At 61.2% G+C, this 12057-nt stretch overlaps 2 protein-coding genes across 8 annotated transcripts in view; both read right to left on the reverse strand.

Moving 5' to 3' along the window:
• On the reverse strand, nucleotides 1–10818 carry HECTD3 (HECT domain E3 ubiquitin protein ligase 3). 4 transcript variants are annotated; one of them, XM_068952950.1, is made up of 22 exons: nucleotides 10682–10818; nucleotides 9037–9197; nucleotides 8538–8630; nucleotides 8056–8191; nucleotides 7325–7440; nucleotides 6941–7054; nucleotides 5367–5449; nucleotides 4939–5104; nucleotides 4385–4466; nucleotides 4098–4280; nucleotides 3915–3967; nucleotides 3697–3761; nucleotides 3314–3417; nucleotides 2765–2884; nucleotides 2492–2581; nucleotides 2193–2399; nucleotides 1971–2114; nucleotides 1728–1857; nucleotides 880–954; nucleotides 472–553; nucleotides 319–390; nucleotides 1–216 (listed from the first exon to the last, which is right to left on the reverse strand). In XM_068952950.1, exons 2-22 carry the CDS (start codon nucleotides 9066–9068, stop codon nucleotides 132–134), a joined length of 2232 nt encoding a protein of 743 aa, XP_068809051.1. In that variant the 5' UTR covers nucleotides 9069–9197; nucleotides 10682–10818; the 3' UTR covers nucleotides 1–131. The 4 variants fall into 4 exon arrangements, with proteins under 4 accessions (XP_068809051.1, XP_068809050.1, XP_009679272.2 ...); XM_068952949.1 differs by lacking the exon at nucleotides 10682–10818 and adding an exon at nucleotides 9749–10145; XM_009680977.2 differs by lacking the exon at nucleotides 1971–2114.
• The window catches only part of LOC104148009 (E3 ubiquitin-protein ligase HECTD3), a 17488-nt gene continuing 16159 nt past the window's right edge, over nucleotides 10729–12057 (reverse strand). Inside the window, exons 21-22 of one of the 4 annotated variants that reach the window (XM_068952944.1) lie at nucleotides 11982–12046; nucleotides 10729–10861 (exon numbers count right to left, since the gene is read on the reverse strand). In XM_068952944.1, coding sequence (XP_068809045.1) covers nucleotides 10839–10861; nucleotides 11982–12046 — 88 coding nt within the window. In that variant the 3' untranslated portion in view covers nucleotides 10729–10838. Of the gene's footprint in view, nucleotides 10862–11524; nucleotides 12047–12057 lie in introns of those variants that run through there. The other 3 variants (XM_068952946.1, XM_068952943.1, XR_011142595.1) reach the window with 3 other exon arrangements.

A 12057-nucleotide genomic window follows, 5' to 3' on the forward strand; every position in this document is an offset into this window, starting at 1 on the left:
GACAATCTACAGCTGGATGGAGGGAACAGGGCCTCCGACCAGCGGTTTTATTAAATCTGGTGTCCCCGGAGGTCGATGACTCCTCTTGATTGGCAGAGCAACTCCCCACACCGGCGGGCCCCATGGGGCCCTCAGTCATCCCAGGTGTTCTTGTCCATGTCGATGGACATGCAATTGTAGATGGCATAACGCAGCAGCTCCTCGCAGGCCTTAGCCCTGGAAGGGAGACACTGGGGTCACAGCCGAGAGGGGGACAGGACCCCCATGCCAGCCCCAGGGAGGGCGAGCGCCCCCAGCCCCAAGCCCAGCTCCACTCACGAGGAGTATGTGGGCAAGAAGAAGGTGCAGGAGCAGGTGGAGACCTCCGGCATCAGGTCCAGCGTTTTTGAGCTTCAGAGGAAGGAGAAATAGGTCAGGTCTGGGCACCTGGCAGAGCACAGAGATGCCCGGGCCAGCACAGGACAGACTCACTTTGACCTTTCCGGGTAGATGGTGATCTGCACGGGGAGGCGGCTCCGGCCAGTGACGAACTTGAGGAAGCGGCTGAGATCCTCTGGGAGGAAGGAGAGGGCTCAGGTCTTGGTGAAAGGGCCTGTTGGGGTCAGCAAGCTCTGCTCCTGACCGCCCCCGTCCCGACCTGCAGGGGGTCCCCGGCCGCCCGCTGCTGCAGCAGGGATTGCCCTTGCAGCAGCACCTCAGGAGCACACAGCACACGGCAAAGCTACGGGACAGTCTCAGCATCCCAGGACAGCTTCCCAGGGAAGCCCATGGCCCCTGGCGAGTCTCCCGGGGCAGAGGGCGGTGGGTACCCCATCCTGCTGGACCTGCCACCCCACTGCGGTGCACACAAAGTGAGGAAAGGCCTAGGGGTCCGCTCACCCTTGGTGAAGTTGTTCAGCGCCTCCAAAAACATCTCAACGCGGGAGTCCTTGGGGGAAAAGTCCTCAAACGTGACTGTGACAAGGAATGCACAAAAGCTTTGTTAGAGACTCCTAGCAAGGAAAAATGAACATGGGACATTGTCCTGCCCCTCTGCGAGACCCCATAGTGGAGGCAGGGGAGACACCCTCGGGACACGAGCCAGGCTGCTCTCCCTCTGCCCTGCGCACACTGAGCATCCGATGCCTACCAGCACCCCACTGAGGGCGCAACCCCAGGATACCACTCCTGCATAAGATGGGGCCACCTCCTACCCAAGGCCAGGCAGGCTTCAGCTCCCCTTGCACACCACCCTGGCTCCCCCAGCCACAATCCTCCATCGAGACCCTCTTCGCAGAGTATGGACCTGGGTTCCTGCTGCAGCCAGGGGCTGCAGACGCACACGAAAGGGGTGAGTGTCACCCTTGGCTTGCTTGGAAAACCTTGGGCCACTTGGTGAGCTTCCAGGAGCCCCCAGGACTCTGAGCAGGGTCTGAAGACAGGTGGAGAAATACGAGGTTCTGGTTTGCAGGATGGCCATTCGCCTCTGCCCTCATCAGCTGATGAACAGGGGGATCAGGGTGGAGAACAGTGGGGTTTTCAGCTAAACCTGTAGCATCCCAGCACTCTCCAGGGTCCCCCTGCCTCTTCCTCCCACCATGCTCCCTGGCACGCCATAAACAGAGTGTCAGCTACTGGACTTGGCGCGGGGGGAGGACGGACGCACAGGACAAGCATCGTTGAAGCTACTGTATGCCCATGCAGACCAGTCGGAGCAGAGAGCAGTGTCAGGCTGCCCCAGCACTTACTGAACTTCCTCAGGTCAGCCACTGTGATCTCAGGGTCCCCGCAGACCTTCTTCTCCAGCTGCTGCCAGGTGAGGAGGTCCAGCATGGCCTGGGGCACCACACGGAGCAGCCCAGCCCGCATGGCCGCAATCTAGGGGAGCACAGGAGGAGTCCCATGTTGCCACAGCGGGTCTGAGCCCAGGGCAGCTGGCCAGAGCACCAAGGCAAGGCACTAAGGGACCCCAGAGAGGCCCCACAGCTCACGGCAGAGTCGGGAATCATTTCCGGGGCTCGGAGGCAGCCCGTGCATAGGATGCGCGGAGGGACTGCCCAGTGGGAACCGGTACTGGGGACACATTTTTGCAGCCACCAACCCCACAGTTCAGGTCCAGGCCAGCTGCTATGAGCCTACGAAGGTACCAGAAGAGCCTGCCATACGGGACAGAGTTCCCTTACAGCCTGGCCAGCCCTGAGAGACAGCGTTACCTGCTCCTTGCTCTCCTCCAGCCGGGCCTTCTGCACTAGGCGGATGAACTCCTTGCGATCTTCATAGCGCACCACAGTGCTTCTGCCGCGGGGGATCAGCTCCACCACGCGCTGGTCGCTCAGCACCGTCGTGTAGGTCAGCTCTCTGCCGAACATGAAGTCAAAGGCCTCTCTGTCAACTGTCTCCAGCACCTCCAGGAGCTTCACCTGGGACCAAAATGGATAAATGCAGGATTGCTGCAGAGTAACCAGCAGGCCACAGGCATGTACAGCCAGCTCCAGCCCCCATCCCCACTCACCAGCTCTGAGTCCACAGCAGCAAAGTCCTTGCTCCAGCTGACTTCCTCTCCTGCCAGCTGTTTCCACACCAAGCCTGGCAGAGCCAGGACCTGCAGGAGGGAGCAGAGACGTGTGTCTTCCTCCACACTCCTTCGCTGTGTGCCAGCCAAGGACATAGCCCTCCACCCAGGCAACACTCCCAGGCAGGATGTGGAGGCAGGGGGACCAACGCCCCTGGGCTGCAACATCTGGGGTGGATCTGACCCTCACCAACCCCTTTTGCCTGGGCTCACCAGAAACTCCTTGCCCCTCAGAGTTGCTCCCATGAGCTGCCCGATCCACTCGTATTTGGGGAAGTCCTTGCAGGAGGGGTTGGGGACATACATGTCCCTGGTGTCACCGGCACTGTTACCCTGTGGAAGAGAGGGGTTTAGGACCCACAGCCAAAGATGCAACCCAGGCAGTGGGGCCAGCCCAGCACAGTCTCCCCTTAGAGCCTCCCTCTCCATCCCCTCGCCTGCCTTTCCTGCCCCTTTTACACTCGTCCACAAGATCTCCATCAGATGGGTGCATGCATAGCAGCCTAGCTGATGGCCCTGCAAGCATTAACATAGGACTAAAGCCCCCAAATATTGCAACCGAGGGACAAGCCTGCAGACAGTACCAGTCCCTGCTGAATATTCTCCCCAGAAACTGTCCCGTGGCTCCCTGCAGGAGGGGGACCCCAGCCTTCAGGACCTCCCTGAGCCCAAATTCAACTGCGCTGACTGCCACAGGCCCAGGGAGCACTGACAGGTTTGGGTGCCCTGGGGCTGCGACACACGGACGCTGCCCTGCCGCACCTGGTTGGACGTGCGCACGAAGAAAGGCAGGGGCACAGCAGCAGTGGCGGAACTGGGACACAGCTCCTCCGACATGTCCGCCAGGCTGTCCCGAAAGCCACCGCCTACAAGTGGAGAGAGTGATGGGGAGCTAAGCTGGACACAGAGCCCAGGGGCCTGGCCAGGCCAGCTGTCCCAGGACTGTCCTGCTGGGGGGCAGGGGCAGTGCTGCAGGGGGGTAGGGGAGATGCAGGGACCTCCCCATGGGCACAGAGCAGGGCTGCTACCCAGAAAGCACCAGGGACAGCAGGTGACCCCCCCAAAGCCATCCCCCGGTCCCCACCAGATGCAGGAGAGCTGACAGCCTTGGAAGAGCCCTGGGGGGACTGGCAGGAGGCTCTCACCGTTGTCGATGATGCCCTCTGTGATGAACTCACACTCCCACCACCGGTCATAGCTCAGGGGCCACCTGCGGGGAAGCAACAGTCCCATGCACAGGCCTCCTCCAAGCCAGGCAGAGGACACCCAGAGTTGGCAGCAGGGCATCTCCCTGCATCCACGTCCTGCTCGGGGGCAGTGACACCCCACAAACATGGATCTGAAATCCCAGCACAGCCCCTACCTATAATCCATGGGATGATTGCTGTTGCCCGAAGCTTTGAGGCCTTCATACAGCTAGAGAGGAGCACAAGGTGGAAAGGGGACTGAGCTGCAGCAAGGCTGAGCGACAGCTCAAACAGCAAACACATCCCCTGCCCGGTGCCCCGGCATGGCGCGCAGCCCACCTCGGCCAGGCCAAAGGTACCTGGGTGAAGACAGCGTTCTTGCAGCGGGGGTCCAGCGCAGGGTTGGCACGGTGCTCCTGGGCCAGGTACCTGTTGATGTACAGCTTTGGCAGGGTTTGAGGTGCGGGGCTCTGCGTGGCCTGCAGAAACTGGGTGATGAGGGCCGAGCAGTGCTTGGACAGCAGCAGGAATGGCTTGATGCTCTACCGAGGGAGAGTCAGGGCTGGTTAGGGGCTGCGCTCCTGCCTGCAGGCACTGGCAGCACTGTCCCCAGCGAGCGAGAGGCAGGAGCCCCACGAAAGCTCACCTTGAGCACGCTAAAGGTGCTAATGCTCTGGTCCGAGATGGGGATCAGGTAATGCAGGACGCTGTCCAGGAGCGTGACAAACCTGGAGACCGGAGAGGACCGGAGCGTGAGGACGCGATGGGGCTGGAGGACACGCAGAGCCCAGTACACCACCAGCATTTTCCCGCAGACAACCTCAGCCTGCCCCAGCACGGCGCAGAGCCCAGGGAACAAGCTCGTGTGGCGCAGAGCCACACGCGGGTCCCCTCCAGGCCACAGAGACACCCTGGCTGAGCGAGGGAGACTGCCCAAAGAGCACCCTTTGTCCAAGTGCTTATTTTGGATCCCTCCAAAGAAAAAGTGCAACAAAGAGCAGCCCCAGCGCGTGGCCCACGCTGCGGCAGCATGACTGGCTCGCTGCCGAAGGGCTCCCTGATGGGTCAGTGCTGACCCCAGCCAGCAAAGGAACTAGGAAACTTCGAGAAAGACGTATGCAACCCCTTGCTAGAGGCTGGTCATGGTCCTTCCCCAGGGTCCGGGCTTGCTGCGGGCACGGAGCCATCCCTGTGCTGTACCTCTGAATGAGCACGGCCCGCCGGTACAGCATGTCTGCGTCCACCCCTTCCAGGAGGGGATACCGCACCAGCCTGGCCGGCTGGAACATGTCTGTGTTGAGGACCAGGTCCCACTCCCAGAAGGACTTGATCTTAATCCCTCGCAGGCGAACGTTGCACCCGTCGTCTGCCAAGAAAGGACAAAGATGCCACATGGGTGCAGACCTGTGACCAGCACAGCTCAGACGAGGGCTATTGCAGTCAGGGACAAGGGGCCACCTCCAGCTTTGCCTTGCAGCGTCCCAAATGGGGCTCGTCCCCAGCCCTTCCTCCAGGGGACCAAAGAAGCAGCCAGCACAACGGGAAAAGCCACAAGCACCTGTGAAGGCTGCAAGAGGTTTATGGGCATTGCTGGGCTGGCAGCCCCAGGTCTGGCTGTGTGAGCTCACCCCGGCACTCCAGGATGCGGATCTCGAGGACCGGCATGTGGGTTTTCATGTCACGGAGGATGCACACGTCCTGGTAGCTGCTCCTGCACACACAGCACAGAGGAGATGGCAGAGCCCCTTTCTCACACCCAGTGGCTCCCGGCTCCACAACTGCACCCACGTCTGTCCCTGCTGCGTGGCTCAGACTGCTGAGCCGGCCAGCTGTGAGGTGCCTGGGCGAAAGGAGACAGCGGAGATGCTCCTCACAGCCCTGAGCAGACCCCGTGGTGTCCAGGTGCTCCTGCCAGCAGCGTCCACGCTTCAGGCCATGCTGCTTTTCTGGCTTCTCCTGTCTCTGTACTGCCGCCAAGGCTGCTGCACCCTGCCTCAACCCTGGCTACCTGAAACCACCAGGGCTGCAGGAAGGGGAGAGAAAGGTATTTCTGCAACACGACCACAGCCAAGCAGCAAGTGGGCAGCAAGCCCCGGACTAGGGCTCTGCGACGCTCTCCGAGCCCCCCGCAGCACGAGCGCCTCTGCTCACCGAGGGCTGCAGCAGGAAGGCAGCGAATGGAGAGGAGAGACTGTCAGAAGCACAGAGACATCCTGAAGGAGGCAGAAGCCGTGTCCAGAGAAGAACCAGAAAAGAGCATAAATTCAGCAAAGACAGAGCAGAACAGAAATGCGAAATGGCCATGAAGCCGTTCCTGACGGGGCTCCTGAGGGACCTCACAGGAGATGTCTCAAATGGATGCATCGACGCAAATGTTTTTAGAGCAGAACTGGTAAAACAAATAGCAGCAGGTTACAGGGCTGAGGAGCACTCACCCACAAGGGTGAGGTGTTTCAAAGGAGATAGTGAGTTTGTGGAGATGAGCGAGTCAGTAAGTAAAGGACGTAAAGCCTTTGGACACGGCCCCTTTAAAGGCCTATGGGCCCATGGTGAAAAACAATTGCCTGCAACAACGGCTGCACAGACGCAGCAAGAAATTAGCTCCTGCCACCAGGAAAGAGACCTCAGCAGTCTCACAGATGCTTCTTCAAAGACAAATCTTACTGCTCAAGCAAACGGGCAAACAGGCCAGTTTTGGGGAAGGAGGACATCTTCAAACCCCTGTGTAAACCCCAGGCATGCAGCAGTGGGTGCAGGCTGGGTGCCCGCCTCGAGGAGGGCATCGCAGAGCCCTGAGCCGGCCTGGGAGGAGGCAGCAAAGAAGGAGGTGAAGCGCACCAGGACTCTTCGACCCTAGCACGGGAGAGAGATGCTCAGAGAGGAAACGACAGCCGTATTTGCTCCCACACGCGAGGAGGAGGAAGAGCCCCCAAAGTCACCAACCAGCAGCCACAAAACAGCATGCAGACCAGAAGCACAGCTGAAGGCACTTGGCTGGCATGTGGAGGATGGGTGGCCACCATGCTTGCAGCAACTGATGCAACCTCCAGCCCAGGGAGTCCAGACCCGCTGAGAGCCCTTGCCAGGGATGGATCGCTCAGGATCCACCCTAGCTCTTTCCTTAAGCCTCCACACTAGACACAGATACAGTTTGGGAGTTTGGACCAAGCCAGACCAATGCTGCTTCTCTCTCATTACTCACTCGCTGATTAAGACGGTTCGCAGATGTTGCAACCTGTTCAGTGCCCCGCCATACACAGCCACCCGTCTAGGTACGAAGGATGATATCTGCAACTCTAGCGTCAGCCACAGCTTCCTGGAGATGAGAAGAGTGAGCAGTAGCTTTGTTCTGAGCCAGCTGGGCATGGAGATGCCCAGGAGATGCCCCCAGAGCTGCCAAAAGGGCTGTGCACACCCGACTCCCTCCTGGGACACAGCTGTCTCCCACCTCTACCTGGAGCCCCAGACTGCGGCTGAGAGAGCCCAGGCAAAGAGCTGTATTCAAGAGGAACAAGATGCTTTGCCCCCAGACCCTGCTTATCTCCGGTATAACCCCTGCCAGGGGTGGGACACCTATAGGTCTCACTTGACAACGGTGCCTTTCTTCATGTTGAGCCGCACCCAGTGCTCCCCCAGGGGCCCGTCGCTCTCCCAGTAGGTGTCTCTTTGGCCGTCCGTCAGATGGGATGCATTGAAGCCCTCCTGGAAGAGCACAGCGGGCGGAAGGAGGCAGCGTGAGCATCCGTGGGTGTGCTGGGGCCACCTCCAGGAGGGGTCCCAGGAGGCCAGAGGAGGTCAGACCGGGCCAGCCCCGGCATCTGCTGGGCTGCTGGTGAATGGCAATTCCCGTACAGAGCAAGCTGGACGCAGCCACCGACCCCTGACAGGCTGGCGAGTGCCAATGAGACGCAGCGGGGTTTTGCTCCAGGCTCCCAACTCACACCAGCTTCGCTAAACCCTACCCCAGCCCCAGCCCCTCGTGGAGGGGCCAGGCACCGCCGGCTGCGCCTCCTCCGAGCCGCGGTGAGGCTCATGCGTCCCACGTGCTGCAGCTCACGCTGATTTTTACCAGCACGTGCCAAGCATACCATGACACCTCCAGTCCCCCCACCAAGACCAGGAGACATGCCCTGAGCAGAGCCTCTTCTCTGCCCGAGGGCCGATGAGGGCTGATGCCCGGAGAGCTTCCGGCTCCCTCCCCTCGTGAGAAGAGGGTTTAGTAAAAGTCATTACTCCTCCCATCTCTGGGGCTTCCCAGAGCTGCCCAGCCCAGTTCGCTCCTGCTCCTGCGCAGGCCGGACGAGCCCCACTACGCACAGCCTGCGAAGAGACGACGAGGCTGTTGACGTGTTCCTTGATGCAGTCCAGTCTCTCCAGCTCCCTCTCGCTGTGATCGTACAGGAAGCGCACCAGCTCCACGTCGCACTCATAGCGCCAGGCCGGCGGCAGGGACCTGCAGGCAGGCTCAGCGTTAACGGGCCAGAGGCAACCAGTCCGTGCCCCAGACCTGCCAGCAAGCTCCCAGCCTGTCCATCAGCACTGGCTAGCCTGGGAGCCCCAGCTCAGGACGGCCCCAGCATCCCACAATCACCGAATCGGGACCGCTCCCTGGCTGATAGGCACAGCTGTATCGCTGCCACTGGGCCGGGTGTTTATGGCCACCCCGGCGCAGTGATAAATAGCACCAGGCAAGTGATCCGATGGTGCACAGAGCAAAGGCCACCTGCATTGTACGGTGCCCGGCCTCCCCTCCCAGCCCCCGCCCTACTGGGGTACTGCTCCAGGAGATGCGCTCGTACCGAAACTTCTGCACCGCAGCCTCATCCTGCTCCATAAGCCTGGGTTTCCCTCCGAGCCGCATGGAGTATGTCAAATCCACCACTTGTTCCCAGCTGGAACAGCCCCAGCGGAGGAATTACACAGGGGAAAAGATGGGTCAGTGCTCAGCGTGCTCCAGCAATTACCACCTTAGCCGTTAAGACAGCAGCACCCAGGGGCCAGGTGTTCAGCCAGAATCTCAGTGGTACTGAAACACCCTGACGTCTACCCTGCACGGGCACCGCCAGAAGCAAGCACAGGTAGCCTGAGAGGCGGCACCACCCTGCACGCAGGCCCTTTGGCAGGGACATTTGTCTCACCTGCACTGGAGGGAGTTAGTGGGGCTGTGCTGGGTGTGCCCAAGAAATTTGGGACAGGTGGGCCACACGTCCTCTGCAGGGTGTCAGCCACACGCAACTCAGCAACACATGCACCATTGTCCCCTGGCTGGGAGTGCCATGCAGCAGGCTCAGGCCATACCTGACCGCGGGTTTATAATCAACCCCAAACATTTGCTGCTGCCACTGGATCCTCTCCACAGTCTTGACTGGGACCAGCTTATCTCCTCCCTCTCCAAATCTCTGCGCCAGGAGCCAGCCCTCCTCCAGGTCATGGCAGCCCTTGTGCTCTTCTAGATGCTCCTGAAATCACATCCAGACTTGTCACAACTGCCTGGAGCCAGTGCCCCAAATCAGCTCCTTGCCGCATCACTGGGGCTTGTCCCACTTGGGTGCTGCAAGAAGATTATTCAGAAGCTGGGCTGCTTCATGACACAAAAGGGTCCTGGGGCCACTGATTTCAAGGCCCTGAAGGACTGTGACAACTGTGCAGAGACACCTGGACGTCACCCAACCTGGAACAGCCAGGCCCGACTTTTGGGAAGCAGTAAGATCTGAAGAAGTGATGGAGGATGAATCCACCTCGTGTGCCTCTCAACTTAACCCAGCTCCCTCCTTTCCCCGGTAAAACTATTCCTTGGTCCCGCTCTCCCAGCCGTGCTGTGCCCCACAGGAGCCCCTGCGCTGCTCCCATGCTCAGCGTCCCCCTCCTTCACCGCCGGTCACAAGCCCGGTCCCAACTGCATTTGAGCGGGGTGACGGTGCGGGCGGCGGGAGCGGTGCCGGCTGCGCGGATCCGCGCAAGCGGCGGCTGCGGGCACCGGGCGGGGCCGCCCCGGCCCCGGCGCCGTTACCTTGCTGAGCTTCACCCAGAGCCCGGCGCCGTTGCAGTACTCCTCGCCGGTGGCGCGGAGGCAGCCGCCCTTCCGCACCTCGATGGTGGCCCGCGCCGCCCGCTTGCCGCCCCGCGCCGGCCCCGGGCTGTCCCAGACGCTGAGCAGGCTGCGGGCGGCGGCGGCGCCGGCGGCGGCGGGGTCCTTGCAGATCTTGTACTGCACCTCCCGCGGCACGTAGCAGAGCGCGGCGGGCAGCGCCCGGGCGCGGCGGAAGCACTCGCTGCACTGCAGCAGGAACCGCAGCCGGCCCAGCACCTGGTGCGGCGCCTCCCCGCCCGCCCGCATCGCGCTCCCGCACCGGCCCGCGGCCCCCGCCGCTGCTGCCGCCGCCGCTGCCGCTGCGCCCCCGGCGCTGCCGCCGCCCTCGGCTCCACCTCCCACCGCGCCCCGTCCGGCCTCCGGCAGCCCCGCTCCGCCCGCTGCCTCCCGGCACACGTCCCGGCCCTCCTGTGCCCTCCCCGGCGGTGTTGCCCGGCCCCGGCTGCCCCCGACCCTCCCGTCACTGCCCTACGAGCAGCCACCCGGCCCTCGGCACCACGGTGGGGGCTCGGCAAAGCGGCCACCTGGGCTCAGGGCACCCCCTCGGGCATGGATAAGGAAGAGAAAGGAACGGGGTGGGGGGGGGGGCTAGGGATTGGGGCACTGCTATGGGGAAGGTTGGCACTGGGCTGCCCCGGGGGCATATTCCTGCCCCTGGCACACGTGCTGTGGCTCGGGAGGCTTGGAGCACGCATCCGAGTCAGGGAGGATGACCTGCCTCCCTGCCCAGGGGCAGCTTTAACCCAAGAGGCCATGGCGTCCCAGCAGCAGGAGTGGTGTTGCAATGCCCAGCAGCGCCCGAGCACCCTGTAACGCTGGTGGTGCGTCATGTCACAGCTGCCTGTCACATACCGTTGCGAGGCGGCGGTGGTATTGCAGCTCCACCCTGCAATACCTGAGTTTCTCTGGGTCCAGCACAGAGAGCTGCACGTAGGGAGCAGGAGCAGCAAACAACCAGCCTGGCAGAGCTCAAAGGTCCCCTCTGGCACCTGCCTGCTCTGGCAACAGGTCATAGTCCAGGCCCATCCCTACCTGAAAAGGTACAGTGCAAAGAATGAGCTGACAGGGCCCTGGGGAGCTGGGCCGTCACCCCTGCAGAGTTATTGAAAAGGATCTTCCTGAGCGCAGCGAGTCTCTCCCACTGAGCGGGATGGCTGGATAATTCTCCCTGCTTGCATGGGCTGGTGGTGCTGCAGGGGAATGATGGGCACAGGTCCTGCCCAGCTCTGCCTTACTGGGGTGCCCCTGTCCTGGGCGGAGGGGGGGTCTACGGTTAAGTATGGGATCGCTACAGCAGGAACAACAGCTGCCTGAGGCCCTGTTGCAGACAAGGCCACCCTGTGGGCTATGGGTGCATGGCCCACCATCAGCCCCGAGCCCACCCCGTGGAGGCCAGAGCTTAGCAGAAGAACATCTTTCTCCCCTCCACTACCGCAGGCCAAGGGAGGTGAGCGGGTGGCATGCCTCAGGCTCCATACACAAAGCTCTCTCCCCCCCCCCCACCCCCCCAAGGATGGCTCTGAGCAGGACTCCTGGGTCCCTGGTTAGTGGGTACAGCTGATCTCCTGGAGGTAGTGAAAGATCAGATCCTCATGGCAGGAACTCAACCCTCACAAACCGAGCCTGAGGCACTAATCATGGAGCCAGAGCTGCGGCTTCAAGCCTGTAAGAACAAGTGACCCTGCCACAGGCACAAGCCTTTCCAAGTATTATGTTTTCTGCTCATCAGATGCAAATCAATCAATTTCCTTAAAAATAAACAGCAGTTGGAAAGAAGAAACCCTTTAGCAGGGGGGATCCCAAAATACCTTGTAGCTCAGCAGTAACAGAGATACGTTTGATCTTTGGAAGAAGCAAAGCAAGGGAAAGAGCCCTGGAGTGCAGTGCTTCAAAGGGTGCGAGGGATCTCTTCCAGTGTCTGCAGTCTTGCCAGGGCCAGGAGCAAAGTGCCCAGCAGCCCCCTCCCCCAGGCAGGAGGGGGGAGCAACAACCATCCTGTCCCACACCCTCCCTCCCAGACTAACTCACATCGCCCCATAAAGCTGGTTATAGTATGCTACAAAGGGCTGTGCCAGTTAATATCCCAAGCCACCTCGCTGAGACACCAGTTTGTGTGCAAAAGGTAACATGGGGCCAACTTCTGCTGCTTCACCTTCAATTGCCTCTTGCACCATCAGTCTCTGGCGCTGTTTATCATGACAGGAGCATGCAGAATTCCTAGCCACACC

Source organism: Struthio camelus, chromosome 8 (assembly GCF_040807025.1).
Source record: "Struthio camelus isolate bStrCam1 chromosome 8, bStrCam1.hap1, whole genome shotgun sequence".
In the NCBI taxonomy this organism is placed as follows: Eukaryota; Metazoa; Chordata; class Aves; order Struthioniformes; family Struthionidae; genus Struthio; species Struthio camelus.